Below are 20,879 nucleotides of genomic sequence, written 5' to 3'. Positions count from 1 at the left end.
CAGTTTACTGGAAACTATGCAAACATGGTAATAAATGGCACAGATAAGATAGTGCTCCTTACTACATTGCTGGTCCACCACAACAAACAGCTTGGGAAATGGTGACCTAATGTGCATAAAGTCAGGACTTGCAATTAGCTGTGAACTTGTAGCACATGTGTCTGTATTTAAAAACAAGACTGATTACATGCATAGATTTTACTTCAGAGCTTGGAATAGAAAAAAATGAGGGATTCTGGGAGCTATAGTCCAGGTCCAGTCTACACTACTAGAATTAATGCATTTTAACACCACGCTAACTGTCATGGCTCAATGCTATGTGATAATGGGAGTTGTAGTTTGGTGAGGCACCAGTACTCAAGGCCAAGACTGGGTGACTTGGAAAGCACTGAACAGACTGTGCTCTGGCAACACAGAATGCAGAGGCAAGCTTAAGAAATGGGGCCACAACGTGGAGTCCACGACATGCAAGTATGGAGAAGAGCAAACCACAGACCACCTATTACGATGCAGCCTGAGCCCTGCCACATGCACAATAGAGGACCTTCTTTTAGCAACACCAGAGGCACTCCAATTGGCCAGCTACTGGTCAAAGGACATGTAGTATCATGCCAAGTTTTAACTTTGTTTGTGTTTTTAAATACATTACAACTGTACTCTCGGTTCATATATTAAAGAAATACAGGCCGATTTAACAACAGATGCAGTTCACCCGGGTGGCGCTGCTTGGGTTTTTGCTCAATTACAGCAGAGGCATCTGAAGCTCTTGGAAAGCTCCTTCTGAAAAAAGAAAGGGGGGGGGGCGAAGCAAGCAGGACCCTCCCATTGCCATCTCTCAGCCCCTCCTTTTCGTCGTGGAAGAAAGAAAAAAAACTACAAGTCCCAGAATCCTCCAGCGCCTGCCTCCCTACACCTGCCGGAGGGGAGTCCCGCCTGTTCGTGGCGGAGAGCGAGGAGGAAGAGGGGGAGGAGGAGGAGGAGGAGGAGGGACGGAGATGAGGATGGAGCGAGGCGAGGCGGCGCCGGCGGCCCCGAAGGCTGCTGCTCCTGCTCCTGCTCCTCCTGCTGCGGCTCCTTCTTATGGCTGGGAAGGCAGCCCGCCGGGGCCCGGCCCCCGAGGCAAGTGGGTCCGGCTCAACGTCGGCGGCACGGTCTTCTTGACCACCCGGCAGACCCTGTGCCGCGAGCAGAAGTCCTTCCTTTGTCGCCTCTGCCAAGGCGAGGAGCTGCAGTCGGATCGGGTGAGCGAACAAAGGGAAGGAGAGAAGGAAGGAAGGAAGGAAGGAAGGAGGGAAGGAAGGAGGAGCGCCTTGGTTTACAGGGGAAGCATGTTCTCAGCGCCCCGTGTTGTGATCCCCAGGCATGCGCTCTTTTGGGACCGCTGAAATGCTTGCCAGTATATGTGCCCTGTTGGTTGCGAAGCAAGAAGATTCCAAAGGAATCCGAAAGCCTCTGTAGGGATTCCAAAGCGCTCCTGGCTCAGTTAGAATCCACACATATATCCAGGCAGAGCTTTGTAGTTCCTTGTGTTTTCCATTCTTCATAGAATCCTAGAGTTGGAAGGGATCCCCAGGGTCTTCCAGCCCAACTCGGTTCTTCCTAATGTTTAGGTGGGATCTCTTTTTCTTGCAATTTGAATCCATAGTCTCAGGGATCCAAAAGATTCCAAAGAAGGAAAGGTTCAGTTTGAATCCACACACTGTGCATCTGGGTAGATCTTTGTAGTGCGTTTTGTTTTTCATGTACATAGAACCCCAGAGTTGGAAGTAGAACCAAGGGCCATCCAGTCCAACCCCCTGCCATGTAGGAACGCACAATCAAAGCACTCCTAATGGATGGCCTTCTAGCCTCTGCCTAAAAACTCCCAGAGAAGGAGACCCCGCCACGCTGCAGGGTAGTATATATTGCTGCCTAACAACTCTTACCATCAGGAAGTTCTTCCTAGTGTTTAGGTGGAATAGCTTTTCCCGGTGATTTGAACACATTGCTTCATTGTATCCTAGTCTTTTGAAGTCCAAAAGTCTCCAAAGGGATTCCAAAGCACAAATGGTTTAATAGAATCCATACACTGTATACCTGGCAGATCTTTGTGGTGTACTTTGTTTTTCAGATCAAACTAGCAGATCTGAAATTTTGGATTTTGGCAGTTTCATGTTCAGAGTTGTTCCTTGTGGGCTCCTGGGGTGGGAGGGCATGGGACTGCACTTCTAGGGTTCCTCATTGTTGCTTCTACTGCCGAAGGATGATGCGAGTTGGAGGCATGTAGAGGACATTAGTCAGCCCTCCGTAGATGGCTCCTGTTGGCAAAGAAGTAAGAACTTCAGAGCTGTGCCCTTCCTTCCAAGCTGCTAAACTCTCAAGTTATTGGACTATTGGATTATGGCTTGTTAGAATCACAACCTAATGGGGATTATGATCTGTTAGGATCATACCCTATTGGGTATCAGTGTTTCAGAGGTGTTTCTTTAGTTTATTGGGTAATGGAAGATCACTAGGTACAAAAATATCTTGTTTCTATTAAATGCTGTCAGCAGACCAAGATTCAAGTAGACTTATTTAAAATAATGTGTTTATCTTACTCATAACTTCATGTATTTAAATATACAGATACATTTATTGCCAGGTTAAACTTTAAAACATTTCAGTTTGTATCTTTAAATTATAGTCTTTAATAGTCTCTTCAAAGCTATATTGCTCTGTACAGCTCTCTTTCATAACAGTCTACTTCCAAGGGATTCAAGCCTCAACTGTCTTCTAACTCCTAACACTGGCTTCTGTACTCAGACAGACTCAAGCCTCAACTGTTATTCCTCAGTTGTCATCCTTTTAAACTGCATTCCAAGCAGTCACATGGTCTGCAGCCCCTCCCACTGCTTTAAGTACATAGAGCTAAGAAAACTGCAAACCAAATAAGACATATACTTCAGGAAATAAACCGAGACATTATAAAACAGACAAAACATTAAAGAGAGGAGGTTTGAAAAGGTTGCCATCTCCAACAAAAGTAATCAGAAAGCTTCTGTGTTGTACTGCCAAATAATCCTTATCATCAGAAAGTTCTTCCTAATATTTAGGTGGACTATCTTTTCCTGCAATTTGAACTCATTGCTTCATTGTGTCCTAGTCTCTAGTTTAGACTAAAAAGCCTCCAAAGGGATTCCAAAGCACAAATAGTTCTATAGAATCCATGCACAGTATGTCTGGCAGATCCTTGTGGTGCACTTTGTTTTTCATATTGCACTAGTAGATCTTAAATCTTTGATTCTGACAATGTAGCTGTTTTTTGTAACCACAGTTTCACTGCCGCGTGGGCTCATGGGGTAGGAGGAGATGGGGCTGCAGTTCTAGGATTCCTCATTGTTGGCTCTAGTGCCAAAAGACTATGAGAATTGCAGGCAAGCAGAGGATCTGCTCCAAAGTACTGCTGGTCCTCCGCATCCACAGATTTAGCAGCCACATATTCCAATATCCATGGCTTGAAAATATTTAAAAACAATCCATAAAGCAAACTTTGATTTTATATATGGGACACCATTTTACTATTCCATTGTATGTCATGGGACTTGAGCATCCACAGATTTTCGTACCCACAGGACCCATTGATGTTTTGCTACCACCACCATGAGTGCATCTAAATTGTAGAATTAATTCAGTCTGACACCACTTGAACTGCCCTGGCTCAGGGCTAAGCATCCCCAACAGTTAGCTGGACTTTTTGAAGATGTCTTGGGAAAGACATCAAAAAGTCTGCTTTCCTGTAACTTCAAACCAATAGACAAAGGGCGCATGAATGCAGTTTGATACCACTTTAATTGCCATGGCTCAATGCTTTGAATTCCTGAGATTTTTCATTTGGCGAGGCAGAGAAGGCTAAAGACCTTGTTAAGCCACAACTCCAATATTCCATAGCATTAAGCCATGGCAGTGGAACTAGTGTCAAACTCTGTTCATTCTACAGTGTAGATATACCCCAGGCCTCTCAGACCCCCAGTTTATTTCCCTGTGATGGCAGTTTTCAGAACTCCCACATGAAAAGGAAACACTTCTCTTTCCTTTGTTTCTGCAAAGTCACACCCGCTCAGCAATTTTGCTTCCAACCCGTGACCCTGGGGTTGCTCAATTTAGATTCAGGATATGCCAGATTTTTCTCCACTGCACATACCCCCACCCATTTGGTTTTGGATTTGGGGAGATTTAGGAAAGGGGACAGCCGGCCCAGCAGCATGCATAAGCTGCTTAAAGAGGCAAAGTTCTCTGGGCTGGGATCGGGTCGGAACGCAGAGAGTTGGAATAGAATAAAACTTTGGGTAAGAGCCCAGCTGCATTTACTAAAGTTAGCAATGAAATCAAGTTAGCTTTGAAAGCAAGGGATTAGAACCCTTTCCCATCCCACAGGTTTCTAAAGATCTCTCTTCTGAGGGATCTGACCCATGACATGTATTTTGTTGAAAATATTTATCCCTGAGGCAATAGTGGCATCACCTTCATTGTGTACGCCAGAGTTGGACTGTGGTGAAATGTGGCCCCAGGGAAATACTTTCATTATTTGGCTTCTGTGCCTTTCAGAGGCATGCCATTTCCTGCTTAAAAACCAGTAAAGAGTCTCACGAAAGCTGTACAGTCACTGCTTTTGTCTCATCTTGCTTGTAACAACATCTGATTGCAAAGCCTTTTTATTTGTTTATCTCCAAGACATCTAGGAGACTAAGCTGGAACATACTAGGCTGTGAGTGCAAGAGTTTCTCTTGGTACTTGATGCCTTTGTAGTCCCATGTTGGGTGGTTAAAGTGCATGACTGACATAAGTCTAATACCAGTGTGGCGTAATGTTTTGACTATGGCTCTGGAGACCCCATCAAATCCCTGCTCAGCCATGGAAACTCACTGTGTGGCCTTGGGCAAGTTATACTCTTTCAGCCTCAGAGGAAGGCAAGGGAAACCCCTCTCTGAACAACTATTGTCAAGAGACCCCATGATATGTTTGACTTAGGATCCCCATAAGTAGGAAATAATTCAAAGGAATGCAATAATAATAATAATAATAATAATAATAATAATAATAATAATAATAATAATAATAATAGGTTATTCATCCCTACTTCCTTTGAGTTCAGTAGGGCTTCTCAATGATGTGATATGAAACAGTAGGAAACAGGGAGGAAAACAAGTCTTTTCTTGAAACTATACAGCTTTCAATCTTTATAATGACCAATAAAATGCCTAAGGGCAGCTCACAAACAGGACCTGAATACAATGAAATTTTCCCCAAATAGTAGCTGCTTGCTCCCATTTCATCCTGGTTTTAATCCAGGTGTTGAGGGAGCTCTCCAAGGTGCTGAGCCCTAAGTAGATACTGAACTTTGAATGGCACTGATATTGCTAGCAAAACCTGGAATAAATTAATTCCCCTGTCTGATAAGGGAACAACTAGGTATTGCTGGTTCTTGCTCATATTTCACAAGAAACTGAAATTGAGGACAGTCCTATTTCTGATACTGGAAATAATGCACATCAGTTATGGCAAGTAGCCATTGATAATCTTAAGCCTCCATTAGTTTATCTAATCCCTCTTTAAAGCTGTCTGCCATAGTGGCTGTAAATACACTTCGTGACAGGCTAGTGAATTCCGGAGTTTAGCTCTGGACTCTGGGAAAAAGTAATGTCTTCCTCACATCTGTTTTCTGTACACCATGCATAATTGTCTAAACATAACTCATTTCCTTGCCATACATTTTTACACCTTTTACCAGCCTTGCAAAATGGCTTTTGGAATAAAGCAACCATCTGTACACACTATCCCCAATATGGGTAGAGTAGATTTATATAAAGGCATTATCTTGTTATTAGTAGATTTATTATGATATGTTTCATGATATTATTAGTGGATTTATACAGAAGCATTATGACATTTTACTTTCAGTCCTTTCCCTAGCAATTGTTATCATGGCATACACTTCTTTCAGAGTTGTCACACACCGTATTAATGTTTTCATTGAGTTTTCTACCACGATCTCCAAATCTCTTTTGCAAGCACTGCAGATTTTTTAAAAAGATGCATGGAAAGTGTGTGCCTTGTTTCCAGTTTATAGAAAACACCAGTTATCTCTGGGTTTGCTTTTAAGTTTTTAATGAGTTGTTGATCCTTCAGAGAATCTGTCTCCTTAATCCCATGACTGCCATGGAAGTTTTGCATGGGAAACGTGGCCAAACAGGTTTTTGTTTAAAGAAAGACCAAGTTGACAATAGGTCTGGATTTCTCCATCCATATCCAAACACTGTATCTATTGGGTCCCCACATCCAGACTTTGAAATGTTTGCTGAAATACGAGGGCTGAATTTGTTCTTTCTTTGTATTTTGTTAGGATGAAACGGGTGCATATCTCATTGATAGGGATCCCACTTATTTTGGACCCATTTTGAATTTCCTCCGACACGGGAAATTAGTGTTGGATAAAGATATGGCTGAGGAAGGTAAGACTTTTGATTTGTAAAATTCTGAAATTCAGGTCTGATGTTGCTTGAGGTGGGTAGTGGCATAAATTGAGTGGCTGGGTGTGGGGATGGAATAACTAGAAGAATAAGATACACTGAACTCAGTGCTCTCCAGGTGTCTTGGCTGTGGCAGCAGGAGATACTGGAAGTTGAAGTCAAGCACCATGCTTTGTAGTTTCCCATCCAAGTAGTAAACAAGGCTGCTTAGCTTCCACAATCAGAGGGAATCTGGTGCCTTAAGGGCATTTGGACCCCAAGGAATGAAAAGATTAGCACTTAAAATGCCAGCAAATAGTTACTCTTACTAACAATAACCAAGCCTTTGTTGTTGTTATTTGCCTCCAGGTTGACTCTAATTTACAATAACCAGGTCATGGGGCTTTCCTGACAAGAATTATTCAGAGAAGGAATGCCATTGCTACCTTCTATGACTTGCCTGATGTCACCAGTGGGTTTCCATGACTGGGTGGAGATTTTGAACTCTGTTCCCCCACAGTCTTAGTCCAACATTCAGACCATTACACTGACTCTCAACTAAACCTTAGCACAAAACAACACATTTCAGTCTTTCCAAAACTCACATGCAAAAGCTGGGCAGAGACCCAATAATGGTATCATGGGGAAGATGGTGTAGCCATTTAGGGAACGGTAGAAGGCTATATTCAGCTCTATAAAGGCCAGATTCAGCCCTGGAGCCTAACATTCCTTATCCTTTCTGTAAACTCAGAAAGATTTACTTACAATGTGTTGTCGAAGGCTTTCATGGCCAGAATCACAGGGTTGTTGTATGTCTTTCGGGCTGTGTGGCCATGTTCCAGAAGCATTACTTACAATGTTGCTAGCATTCACTGTTTATACAGTGCAAATAGTAATCCTTACTTTATTGTGATGGGTCCGTTTACAAAAAAAAGAGGAATCCTTCACCTATGTTGTGTATTTGTGAAGAAAAAGTCAACATTTATGGTAATTTTTTATGCAGTACATAGGAATGGACCAAATATATCATCTTGGGACTGTATGTTTTGAATAAGTGTAAGCACTTATTCTTGGATAACTTAAATGTTTATAAATATGTGTCCCATTCGTTAAGAAGTAAGAATTTAAGAGCTATGCCGTTCCTTCTGAGCTGCTAAACCCCAAGGAGTCAAAAAGCTCCCACAGGGATTCCAAAGCACTAATGGTTCAGTGGAATCTACACTGCACATTTGTTAGATCTTTGTGGCACGCCTTGTTTTTAATGCTGAACCAGATTTTATTCTGGCAATTCAGTGTCCACAGTTGTTTTCTGTCCCAGAAATTTCTCTGTCTTATGGGGGCGGGATGGAGCTGCAGTTCTAGGGTTCTTCGCTATTGAAGATGGGAGTTGCAGTTGCAGTTTAGTGATATCCAGTAGGCTGCATCCCAGTGTACAATAAATAAATAAATAAATAAATATATACATAATTTATTACTTACCTCTCTTGAAGTGGGATACAAAATCATTAAAACGAGATAAAACACCATTAAAAGCCATACAATAAGATACACAGATAATATACAAGTTAAAATCTACTGATTTAAAATCTACAATTTAAAATTGACTGGGTAGGCCTGCCGGAAGAGATAGGTCTTAAGAAGGGTTTTAAATTTCAACAGTTTATTTAGCTGTTGTTCTACAGTCTTGGGGTGGCCAATGAAATGGTCCTCTGGTGATGGTCGCCAGTCTGCTTCTGGCATGCTGGAGTAGGTGTCCCACAGAGAACCTAAGAGTTCAGGGTGGATTGTACTGGAGGAGGCAATCCTGTAGGTAACCTGGATCCAGACCAAGTAGGGTTTAAAGGTCAAAACCAACACTTTGTACTTTATCTGGAAACTAACTGGCAGCCAGTTGAGTGACTTTAGTATAGGAGTAATATGCTCACTCCTGGATGTCCCTGTGACCAATCTGGTTGCTGTGTTTTGAACTAATTGGAGTTCCTGAACTTGGTACAGAGGTAGCCCAATGTAAAGCACCTTGCAGAAGTCCAGTCTTGAGGTTACCAGTGGGGTGCAGCTGGCATATCAGCTGAATCCGATAGTAAGCACTCCTGACCGTCAACTTGGGTTGACATTAGGAGATATGGATCCAGTAGCACTCCCAAGCTGTGGACACAGTCTTTCAAGGGGAGTGTAACCCCTTCTAGAACTGGTTGACACACTTCCACCCCTAGGTTAGGACCTTTCATGGCAAGCACCTCTGTTTTGTCTGGATTCAGTATCAATTCGTTTTTCTTCATCCAGCCCATTACCTCCTTCAGGTATTCATTCAGAGGAGGCACACTATTCTTAGCTAGAACTGTTTAGGAAGGCATAGAGAAATATGTTTGGGTGTCACCCCACCCCACCACATGCCTCCAGATGATCTCTCCCAGTGGTTTCATGTAAAATTTAAAAAGCATTGGGGACAGAATGACACTTTGAAGGATGCCATATAACAGCTCCTTTTTTGAAAGGCAGCTATCCCCAAGCACCACCATCTGGAATCTGCCTGAAAGGTATGACCGGAACCACTGCAACACAGTTCCTCTGATTCTCAGCCTCTCCAGGTGTTCCATGGTAGATGGTATCGGAAGCTGCTGAGAAGTCTAGAAGCACCAACAGGGACACATATCTCTTGTCAGTGTTAAGACAGAAAACATCCTCTAAGGTGACCATAGCAGTCTCAACTCCGTGTCCTGGTCTGAAACAAGTTTAAGATCAGTCAAGGAAGTGTGTGTCATCCAAGACTACTTGAAGTTGGAGGGTAACTGCCTTCTCAATCACCTTGCCTAAAAAAGAAAGGCTAGAGACTGGTCTGTAACTGTTGATTACTAACTACCTCTTCTTTTAAACAGGATGGAAAAGTCCCCTCTCTGAGAGATGCATTAATAATTTGTTTAATGGCTTACTAAGATTGAGTGACTTCATATCACAGTATCTCTTGCTATTCCTATTCCATACATGGAACCTGGAATATTGTGCATGTGAGAGGAAGCAAGGCCATTATAACAACAAGGACATTATCATCTTAATGAAGGAATAGAAGGCTGGCTTTCTTGTTTTCTTCTCTGTGAGCTTCAAGCTCTTAATGGTCAGATCTGCTTTTTCCTCTACTTTTAGAGAGGAAGGAAAGGGAGAGGCTGCAAGGGCACTGTTCCAAATACAGACAGCTTGTCCAAATTGATTCCGGGCAGTAAGCACTGCTGCCTGAAGTTGCTAGATCCTGTTTGATCTTGGAAACTAAGCAGGGCAGGACCTGTTTAGTACTTGGAAGGGAGACCACCTGAAAATATCAGGTGCCTTGAGACTCTGTTTGGAAAGAAAGAGGCAATGTCAAGTTCTCTTGAATATTTGTTGACAAGGAAAACCCTTTGAAATTCATGAAGTTGCCATAAGTTAACAAACAATTTGAAAGCACACACTTTTCTTTTCTTAGATGTAGTTCTGATTTCTCCATAGGTTCATTAAGAGATTACTAGACTCATTTCATGCTAGTGGAGAAGTTCATATGTGAGGGTAGATGAGACAGAGATGCAAATAAGTACTGACAAAAAAACCCCAAAGGCAAATATTTTATTTGCCTAGGCTGCAAACCAGTAGCTTCCCCTATGAGCATTCTACAGAACTGTAATCAAAGAAGAAACCATGTCAGTCTTTCCATTATAGTCATTTTTTTGGGGGGGGGGGGGAGGAAATGCCAAAGTGGGTGAAGCTCCTTTGGAGCGGGAGTGAGAACTATATTTTTATTAGCCACTATGGTTACGAAAGAGTGCCCCAAGCCAATGCTTCTTAAGGTATTTGATATGGGTGGCGAGCATGTTTTTTTTATATTTCTGCCCCTTGACTGCAACTCTTACTTTCCCCTTGGAAGCTTTCTGTGAACCAGACTTCTGACAATATCTGGAGTTCCAAGCTTATCTGAAGGTCATCTCAATTCATCTGCTTGTGCAGAAGCTTCTAATCCCCCATAGAATTCCTCAGAAAAAGCCCATATGATAATACATTACTAACATTGGAGAAATTTGTTATTCATGTAGTAGGTTTAAAAACATTCATTGATTGGTTTTGATATTGTCATGCTTATTACTTAATAGTAAGTTCTTATGATATTAATTTTGCAATAATTATTTTTGAAAAGAAACAGGTTTCCACTAAATAATCCAGAGATTTAATAAGAAGATGCATACATTCAATTTTCCTATTTTGAATGTAAATGGATTTTTTGTTATGGGTCCCTTATTCTCCCCCCTCCAACCCCAATTTATTCAGATTGCATAATCTTCAGCCTTTGCGCTGTTTTTGGTGTGTGGCACTTCTCATATTCATCTAAAAAGAATTCTCCATGTCCAGTTATTTATTCATGGAGTTGTTTTCTGCACGCAAGAGCATAGAGTGGATACATGTTCCAAGACTGCCTTGTGCAATCCTGTTATTATTTCCCCATCTGTGCATTTCTCCTTTCAAATTAGGATAATATCCTAAAATTGTATTTACCTTCTCCTTTGCTGATATCACATCATTCTGTTCTAATAGAACAGAGTCATAATTTGCTCATAATTGTACAATGCTGCTTGAACAGAACTCCTTTCTTTTCTAGAAGATGAGTCGCCTGCTATATAGAAAAGATGATTATTTTTAAACCCAAATGACTCCTCCATAGTTTTCTAATTTAAGCCCCATACAGACATTTGCCTGCAAATGGGGAGGAGACATGTGTATGCACGATACTTATTTCATGCCTGGCTTTTAGTGGTCCTTGAGTATTTTGTGCAAAGAGCTGCAAAGCATATGTCTGTGGAAAACTCTTCAACTGGAACTGCCAGTAAGGCAGGGCTCTTGAAAGCTCAGAGCTTTTCAGATGCTTCTGGGATGCTATGCCCCTGCACATTAGATTCTGCAGGCTGATAATGGAGAGAAGGTTGTGCTTTTATGCCAGGAATGGGAAACCTATGGCTCTAGGTCAGAAAATAGCTCTCTCGGGGTCTCAGTCTGGTTCACAAGGGTATCCCAGATGTCCACTGTTATACCATCATTGGAATTTTTCTTGGTTTCTCTGCACTCTCTCCCCACCCCATTTCTAAAAGTTTGCAGTGTTTCCTAAAATTTAGTTGGTGGCAAAAACAGCTTTACATGGTACACTTTGGGACCACTAGGAATGTAGTCTATGAGAATTTATCCAAAATTGAATCATGCCCTCAGGCAGAACAAAGTTTTTCATTCTTGTTTTATACCTCGTGCCTCCCAAATGCATCCAGTGCTAGGCTAGGTTAACCACTGATGTGATCCAGCTGAGCTATTTTTCATTCGTAAGGAATGCTTGGTTGCTAACTCTTATTTTACACAAGACAGCGTGCCCCAGAATTTCAGGAATAAAGGCAGTGCCTAAGTTATAAACATCTGATTTACAAATGACCCATAGTTAAGAAAGGGGGTGAGACAACAGGAAGTGAGAGAAATCTACCCTCTGGGAGGGAAATTCACCCCTGAAAGAGTTATTATGGGGAAAAGGGGTTTCCACTGAAGCTGTAGCACCAATCATTGTTTCCAGAGTAAGACAAATTTTCCAAAATCTAATGATCACAGGGACAGAAAGTGAAGTGAAATCTTCTGAACAGGGGCACAGACTGCAAAACAAACACCACAGGGGTCTTAATCCTTCCCTATGCTATCCAAAGCTATGATTTATATATATGCCTGGAGTTACGCTTAAAAAATTACCTATTCTGACTTACATATGATTTCAACTTAAGAACAAACTTACAGAACTTATCTTGTTCGTAACTTGGGGACAGCCTGTACAGGGAAAAAATGAAAGAGAGTTGGTGCTTTATTTATATTTCAAAGTTTACTGTTTTGCATAATGCGACTCTGTTGCCCCTGTGAGTTCTATGGAAAATCCGGGAGTTCTACCTTTCTTCCTAGAAATCTTTTTAGCCACTTTTTAGCATTTGAGATTTTAGTAGCTATTGCAAGCGGCTTCGTTGTGTAGGTGAAGTTCTATGTCATTAAAAATATTTATAAACTGGAGTGGAAGGATTAAAAAATACCTGATACAAATAAATAAAAGCTATGATTCTCAAGAAGATGAATTTTGAGTCTGGATCACATTCTATATGTGTGTTTTCAAATTCTTCCATGGCATTGTGGCATGGCCCCAGCACTGAATAAATCCTATGAGTTTAGTTGGAATCCTTCTCAATATGTAGGCTTAGCTTGCACTATACTCTTTTCCTAATGAAGTCTTGTGCCATTTGATCAAGGTAATCTTCAGAACTTTTACAGCATGTATTTCTGATATAAATTTCTTAAAGTTCCTCCCCTGGCACAGTGGGTTAAACCACTGAGCTGCTGAACTTGCTGACTGAAAGGTTGGCAGTTCAAATCCAGGGAGCGGAGTGAGTTCCCACTGTTAGCCCCAGCGTCTGCCAACCTAGCAGTTCAAAAACATGCAAATGTGAGTAGATCAATAGATACTGGCAGGAAGGTAAAGGCACTCCATGCAGACATACTGGCCACATGATTTTGGGGGTGTCTACGGACAATGCTGGCTCTTCGGCTTAGAAATGGAGATGAGCACAAACCCTCAGAGTTGGACATGACTAGACTTAGTGTTCCAGAATTTATAATCCCATGAGTTGTAGAATGACTAGAGTAAAAAAAAGTGCAAGTATGTGATTTTTTTAAAATGACCAGTTAACCATGTGGCAGCCCAGGACTCATTTTTTAAATCTCTTATATTCTTTACTTTTTCCCATAGGGGTTCTGGAGGAAGCTGAATTCTACAACATTGGATCGCTAATCAGGCTGATAAAGGATAGACTAGAGGAGAAGGACTATACAATAACACAGGTATCGTGGCAATATGGTTGCAGAAATGTGAACGAACTTTGTGCGTGAGATTGAAATCCAGATCCATTCCACTCCCCTAAATTTGCAAGAATAATGTATATGGTATTTAAACAGTAATTCTGGAAAACCTTAAGGAAATAGGGCAGGTTTTCATCCATAGAGAGTGAAGTGTTTAAATCCTGAGTGCTTGTTATTGCAATATTTTAACAGTGAAGCAGAAGAGCACGAAATCCTTACTGTTTAGAATTGAAATTGGGTAGCGGTAATAGTCATCATTCACCAACTCTCCAACCTTCTTCAGAGAAACTTTTGCAGTTAAAAATCTATATTAAAACACATTTGAGAGAACAGGACTGCATTGCATTTGCCTCAGGTAGGTGTGCAGAGGAGTTGCAAGGTAGCAGAGATCAAAGCTCTGTGTACTATGCAGCCTTTCCAAGATTCCTTAAATCAGTTTCCTGCCAGGTTGTCCACTGCTGATGGACACTTCAAGCAAAAGTGCCCACTCTTAACTTGTCCGTTTTTAATTTTTTCCCTGCTGCTTCAGGTGCCTCCAAAGCATGTATACAGAGTGCTACAGTGTCAGGAAGAGGAGCTCACTCAAATGGTATCCACAATGTCTGATGGATGGCGATTTGAACAGGTAGGCATGAAGAAGCCAGTTATTGGGATGTGAATACAATTTTTTCAGTGGCTTCCATGACATGACACATACTGTAATCTCTTAATATATCCTTCAGTGTTCAGAAAAATATCCAGAGCAGATTACCCACCATGTCTCACTGTGGAAGTGACCAACTTAAAACACTTTTAAGAACTGCATTTGGATGTAACCGTACTAACAGAATTATAGAACTGGACTAGAAGACAAAGGTTTCAGTTAAAAGCAAAACTTGGAAAAGTGTGGGGAGTAACAATTTCCAATGGCCATGCTGGCTTGTGAATTCTGTGACTTGTAATCTACAAATTATCTTTCTAAATTCTGATTACAAGGTAGCTGTCAGAGGCTATAATCTTGGTGACTGTCTTCAGAAAGTTGGTGGGGAAAGGAAGGTGGAGCATGATTTAGCTAAAAAATTGTTTGGTATGTTGTGGCCTGCAATTCTCTTCATTCAAAGCCCAAAAGAACACTGGCTTTGAATGATGGATGTTTCATATTTGGATGCTAAGTTGAGAAAAGTTGAGAAAGGGACTCAAGTGAATTGACAGAACTGTAACCGTTATTTTTAGGCCACAAGAGTAATCTAATAACAGATATGTGAGCCAACTACATCCAGTAGCCAGTGGATTGTAAATCCACTGGACTAGCTATAGATCCAGGATCTATAGCCAGTCCAAAGACACATATAAAAATATATTTTCAGGCACACACATATGTCTTTCTGAAATATGCAGTGAGCCACATGCATAGGGGGAAAACAATATAAATCACCATCATTTCCAGATTGGAGTGATGAGCCTTGGCTCTCCAAATGTTTGGATTTTAGTTTCCAAGATCACTTGGCCTGGCTGATGGGAATTAAAATCCAAAACACATGGAGGATCAAACATTATGAAACCCCTTTCTACACATATCTAACAGAACTAACTTAGAAATTCCTGGTAATTTATGGCTAAGACTATCCATCCTTTGTTTGGGGTAAATCCCATCAATCTTAGTTGGGATTACTTCTGAGTAGATGTGTATGGGATTGCATTGTAAAATATTTAAAATGAAATCTTGTGCATGTTTACTGAAATATAAATCCTGCTGCTTTCAGCAGGACTTCCTCTCTAATAGGTGCAGATAGGATTGTAGCCATTAAAAGTTAATGAAGCATTCTCTGTATTTGAAGGAGGTGTGCATCTTATGCTGGCATCATTCCCAATGTGTAACCAACTAAATATGCAGCAGAACTGTTTTTGATGCTCAGTTTTTAATGATAGTTCACACCTCATCAAATCAATAGGCACAAGATCCTTTGCAGTGTATTATAGCCTTCCTTTTTTATGGTTAATTGTTTATCTATTGAAGAGCTATTCTTGATGAGGCCAGAAATAACTGCCTTACAGATGTTACTTTGAAGAATCTAAATGACAGAAAACATGTGCTCCTCTGGATGTTATTGCACCTCACCTCCCGTACCCCCTGCCTTATTGGTTATACTAAGTAAGCCTAATGGGAGTTGTGTTTACGTAATTTCTGCAGATAACATATTTCTCCATCCTGAATTAGATCTAGAAGGAGCATGTGCTCAGAGAAAGACAAGGGCAGATGTCTTCTAAACAAGTCTTGCCAAGAAACCCCTGTGATGGGTTTGCCTTAGGGTTGCCAGAGTTCAGAAAGGACTTAAAGGCATACAACAACAATAACAACAAACTAACATAAGATGTATAGTAATGGATATTTTTTCTTCTTCGCTTCCTAGCTAGTGAATATTGGATCATCCTATAATTACGGGAATGAGGATCAGTCAGAGTTTCTGTGTGTAGTCTCTAAGGAACTCTGTAGTTCACCCAGTGGCCTGTGCTCAGAACCAAGCCGGAAAGTCAAGGTAAGGGCAATCATCACCTTCTCAAATGTTAAGCAACCTATTTTCTCTGGTGCCTTGTTTACAGATGTCAAGTGGCATACTTGTTAAGAAATACTTTTTTCTTTGGAGACCTGAGATCCACAGATCTTAGCAAAGTTATAGTTCTGACTAAAATTCCCATACCCACCCCTTCCTCCAATCATGCAGTAACCCAGATCTACAGGTTTCCTTCCATGTGAAATGAGAGGCATAGCATTTAGCTTCAAAATCTGTGCTAGGAACTGAAAAGGCTTAATGCTGACTGTTTAACTGGTTGTTGTAGGCAGAATTCCATCGTGAAAATATCTAAGAACCCTTAGTTGCCAAAATGTAGGGTTCAATTGTAAAGCATGAAAAAATGCCTATACTTTTCTTGTGCTTATGAACAGACTAGGATCAGTCCTTCAAAAGCTATTGACTACTATAAGATAAACTCATATATTTCCCAGATTAAAAACCTGGTTTAGAACTACTCTGGATGCATATGTGTGTTTGAACTATGGAATTGGTGTGGTGCTTAAGGTGAGCTTTCTAGGAATCTCTAAGGCACATAACCACATAGTTGAATAAAATCCCACATTTTCTGTTTTGAACTGGAATATATGGCAGTGTGGACAAAGATAACCCAATTCAAAGCAGATATTGTGGGATTTTCTGCCTTGATATTATGGGTTATATGGCTTGTATAACTCTCTGATCAATTTCCTGCAGAAGTTGACTAAGGAGTTGTACTGATGGACCTATAAATTTCTAGAAATAATGTATTAATCAAATCCATGAACAATCAAATCTGCAAAAGTTGAAATTATAAGTGTGGAGCGCTGAACGTATTTATTTCAGCCTTTTAGGGTCCTTCCACACAGTCATATAACAGCATATTAAGGCAGAAAATCCCATAATATCTCCTTTGAACTGGATTATCTGAGTCCACACTACCATATATTCCAGTTAAAAGCACTGGAATATATGTGGGATTTTATTCAGCTGTGTGGAAGGGGCCTTAGCCATCAAGCCACATGCACTCCCGAAACAGAATTAGGAAGATTGCAAAGCCCAAATTGAAACCTTCAGATAGATAGGGTGAAATACTATCTATATATATTCCTTTGATATGCTTTTATGGATGAGACAAAACAGTCAAAGTGGATCTCATAAGTTATACCTCCTTTTCCTTCCTTTTGCATGGCACTGGGATGCAGAGCACAGAGGATGATCTGGAGCAAGAAGAGCAGAACGACCAGGAGCAGCAGCTGCAGGGAGCAGAGCAGGAGGAGGCAGAGGAGTCAGCTGAAGCAGAGGAGGGAAAAGGTGCAGCAAACCTCTAAGGGGAACACTTGACAAAAATACACCCACGTCTAAAGCCATCTAGGGCATCTCCCTTCTGGAGGAAAGCTGCTAGTGATGGAGAACGGATGGCAGATAGAACACCAGTGGAAGAGGAAAGCAACACTTGGTGGCTAAAGGATGATAGGAAGCTGGGGAAGGAAGAGGGAGGGTGGCTTTTTTTTTGGACAATTGCAGAATGTAGATGTAAATCAGTTTTTAAAATGTTGAATATTACAACAAGTTCATCTACCCAGGGTTTAGCCATTGCCTCCCTATCCCCTCCTTCCCTTTCGATCCATTCACATCACTTCTGTTATTTCCGTTCTGCATATTTCCCTATCTTGGTGATATTTATTTCCTTGCATGTCACTTTTCTGTGACTTTCATCTTCTCTTGACCTCCTACAGCTTGTCTTCTATCCCTGTCCCTGACCTGTTTAAGTGACTCTCAACACCTGGTTCTTCTGGGGCTCTTTTGGTGGATCCTAGCAGAATTTGAAGGGGGTACATTTTTTAGACTACAGCTCTCAGAGCTCTTCAACCAGCACAGCCCCTGGCCATTATTGCTGGGGAAGTTTGGGAGATATAGCCAAAAGGTCCTTATCCCAAGCCCTGGATTATAGAATCTGTTTGAGCTCAATGCATGTTCTGAATTTTTCTTCCATAGTGGTTCCTATATTTCTGAGATAGAAAACTCTAGAGCAGTGCATTTTGAAAGTAGGTGTATAGAGGTCAGTAAAAGTACATAGAGAGAAGATATATACCTGCCTTTTCCTACCATATGGTAGGGATTCTGCATCCCTTCAGTTGACACTGGACTACAATTCCCCAGCATTTGTCTTCATTGACTAAGCTGGCAAGGGCTGATGGGAGTTTCAGTTGAAGAGATGCACAGTTTCTATCCCTTTTCTTGTGAGTCGGGTCATTGACCTCCTTGGCTTTGCACCAGCTTGATAGGCAGCAGCAGCTCTCTGGGATCTAAAAATTCATGTTTCTCCCCATTTCTGTTTCTTGTTCTTAACTATTGGGAGAAGTTGGCAATTGAGCCTGGCATGTTCTGCATGCAAAGCATGTGCTCTCTGGTTCAGCTGTTATAGCCCTGCCTTAAACCCAGCAGATAGTTTCTGATATGATCTAAAAAATGAATGTTCTGTAATGTAAACTTCTGTAGATCTCAGCTTGCAATGAGGTATACAAGTTTGCATTTAGCTTAACAAGTCTGCCGTTTAGAATGGTTGCTCAAGGTACACAAGGTGGTCTGGGGAAATGGCACAGTAAGAGGATGGATATCCGGAGATAAGAGATGGAACAGAGCATAGTACAGTGAACCCGCTATATCCACGGATTCTGCATCCATGGATGAACCTATTCACAACTTGAAAATATTTTTTTAAAAATCCAAAAAGCAAAATCTGATTTTGTCATTTGATGTAAGGGGCACCATTTTACTACACCCTTGTATTGCATGGGATTTGAGCATCCATGTATTTGGTATCCACAAGGATCCTGGGACAAACCCCAAAATATCTGAACCGAGTCCCTCCTCCCACGTTACTTTGGTTTTTCATCTTCAGCAGGCATTGCTTATCACCATCAATCCTTCTCCCTCCCCTGCCTTGAGGATTAGAAACTTAAAGCTGGAGTATTCAAAATGCCTGTTTTTGTGCCAGAGTCCAGTGCTTGGCTGAAATCCAATCTAGAGTTAGGTGTTCTTAAAACCATTGATCAAAACAGAAAGTGTAGCGGTTGCTGTCAGTTTCTCCTAATGAAATCTCTCCCTGGAAGGGACTGGGGAAAATGAGGCACAGTTCCTGTATCTTTTAAGAAAATGCCAATATCTGCCTTGATTTCTATGTATAACAACATTATTTCATGGGAACAGACACTGTCATTCTACATCAGACTTTGGAAATATTACTTTTTTAATCTGTGGCTCCCAGAAACGATGGGCTGTGCAATGTGGGGATTCTGGGAGTGGTGGTCCATAAAGTAGCTTTTCCAAGAGTTTCTCATCCTTAGAAGCAGATTGGCCTCTAGAGCTAGAACTCAGGAAATAAAAGGGCTTTGTTTTCTGTTATGACATTTTTGAGACACTGTTGAGGCTGTGTTTAAATCACTGTGTTGGTTTCTGCAGAAAATGATTTGAGAATTAGGTCCAGGACAAGGCAGTGGGGATTTTGGTTCTCCTTATACATTGAAGTCCAAGTCCAAGAATGCCTTGCAGTTGGGAATTCTGTTTGCTGACATGCCAAACAAGGAGAATCAGAGTTTCCCCACTTCTTTTCTAGGATGAGCTGAGCAACTTGTTTCCATCCAGAGGATATTGGATTCCAAGTCCTATTAACTCTAGTTAGCTGATGGGAACTGTGGCTCTCTTGATTTTGATGGATTACATATTTTCCAGCTGTCTCTTATTCAGACTAGTTTTGGGCTAAATATTACATAGCTCTGTAGACTACCAGTGCATTGTACCTGCATGATTTTTCCTTTCATTCTGGCTGTTTTTCCATCTACCACATTTTGCATTCTCCTAATTTGTATATTCCTTATTTGGTCTCCATCCTTTTCATTCAGTCCTGCCAGTTTTTAAGCTGTCACAAACCAGATGTCTCAGGATATTATGCTGATAATGATCAATGTCTTTTTTTTAATGTTAACTTTTAAATCTTTATTTTTGTACTGTACTTTGTAAGAATAAAACACAACCTGGGTGGACAGTTGAGATTTGGGTTGTAGTATGTTTTGCTTTTAATTTTTTACACGGTACCCTCTGCTTCAGGAATCATGTAGCCCACATAGATGACTCCCGGTATTCACCATTTGCTGTGTTCTCTCAGCATATTAGAATTTGTAATTCAACAATATCTGTAGGCCTGTACCATTCTCAGCCCTGTTCTATGTATTGGATTTATATCTTTGATGGTATTTTGGATTAGGGTTTGAAATATCTTACCATCACTCTTGTATAGAACTTTGGGCCTTAGTGATCAACAGCTGGATGAGAGAGGCTCCATCTATACCAGTGGTTCCCAATCTGTGGTCTGCAAGAACTAAAATATGGTCCGTGAAACACAACCCAAGCAAAAAAATTTTTCTTGCTGATTCAGAAAATTGCATTGGATAGATCACATCAGCTCTAGATGATTAAATATGGTTTTCTGTGGGTGAGCAGATGGCGACTACTAGATAGTTTCTATATCAGAAACTAGAGCTGATGTGGTCTATCCAATGCAATTTTCTAAATCAGCACCCCAAATAACCAAATCAAATCTAAAGTTGACCAAAAACTGATTTGTAACCCTTTTGGTACTAATGTTGGAGAGTGGTCCCTGGTCAAAAAATGTTTGGGAACCACTGATAACAGAGATATACAGATAATTAAGGATGTGAGATCCATAAAATTGGTTCAAAAGTCATTACAAAACTGTGGGGTGCTGGCATCTTGTTGTGTTTCTAAAAGTATAGTCAGTGAAAAATTTGTTACTATAATAAGAGTAATGAAATTCCATGGCTATTTCGTTAAAGTAATAGCACATAATTACTATAATTGGGGAAGCTTCAGAGGCTCCTTTCTCCCTCATTTTTACAGTCATGAGGGTGAAACTCACTACAATGGTAGAACACATCTAACACTCTTAGCCCACCAAATTTTAGAGCGTTTCACT

The 20,879-nt window shown here is 41.0% G+C and overlaps 1 protein-coding gene across 1 annotated transcript; it reads left to right on the top strand.

Annotated features, from left to right (window-relative positions):
* The first annotated feature begins 853 nt into the window (after positions 1 to 853).
* On the top strand, positions 854 to 19,936 carry kctd17 (potassium channel tetramerization domain containing 17). The gene is made up of 6 exons (XM_008110663.3): positions 854 to 1,241; positions 6,362 to 6,470; positions 13,246 to 13,337; positions 13,885 to 13,980; positions 15,746 to 15,871; positions 17,089 to 19,936. Exons 1-6 carry the CDS (start codon positions 996 to 998, stop codon positions 17,212 to 17,214), a joined length of 795 nt encoding a protein of 264 aa, XP_008108870.1. The 5' UTR covers positions 854 to 995; the 3' UTR covers positions 17,215 to 19,936.
* The last annotated feature ends 943 nt before the right edge of the window (positions 19,937 to 20,879 follow it).

This window comes from Anolis carolinensis, chromosome 5 (genome assembly GCF_035594765.1).
Source record: "Anolis carolinensis isolate JA03-04 chromosome 5, rAnoCar3.1.pri, whole genome shotgun sequence".
In the NCBI taxonomy this organism is placed as follows: Eukaryota; Metazoa; Chordata; class Lepidosauria; order Squamata; family Dactyloidae; genus Anolis; species Anolis carolinensis.
The sequence above is the reverse complement of the archived record's forward strand: the minus strand, read 5'-3'. Positions and strand labels throughout refer to the sequence as shown.

Bases quoted from the DNA above. Each gene is read 5' to 3' on its own strand.
- kctd17 (XM_008110663.3), top strand. From the start codon at position 996: ATGAGGATGGAGCGAGGCGAGGCGGCGCCGGCGGCCCCGAAGGCTGCT. The intron at 1,242-6,361 runs GTGAGCGAACAA...GTATTTTGTTAG, and splicing joins AGGAGCTGCAGTCGGATCGG to GATGAAACGGGTGCATATCT. The intron at 15,872-17,088 runs GTAAGGGCAATC...ACTGGGATGCAG, and splicing joins AACCAAGCCGGAAAGTCAAG to AGCACAGAGGATGATCTGGA.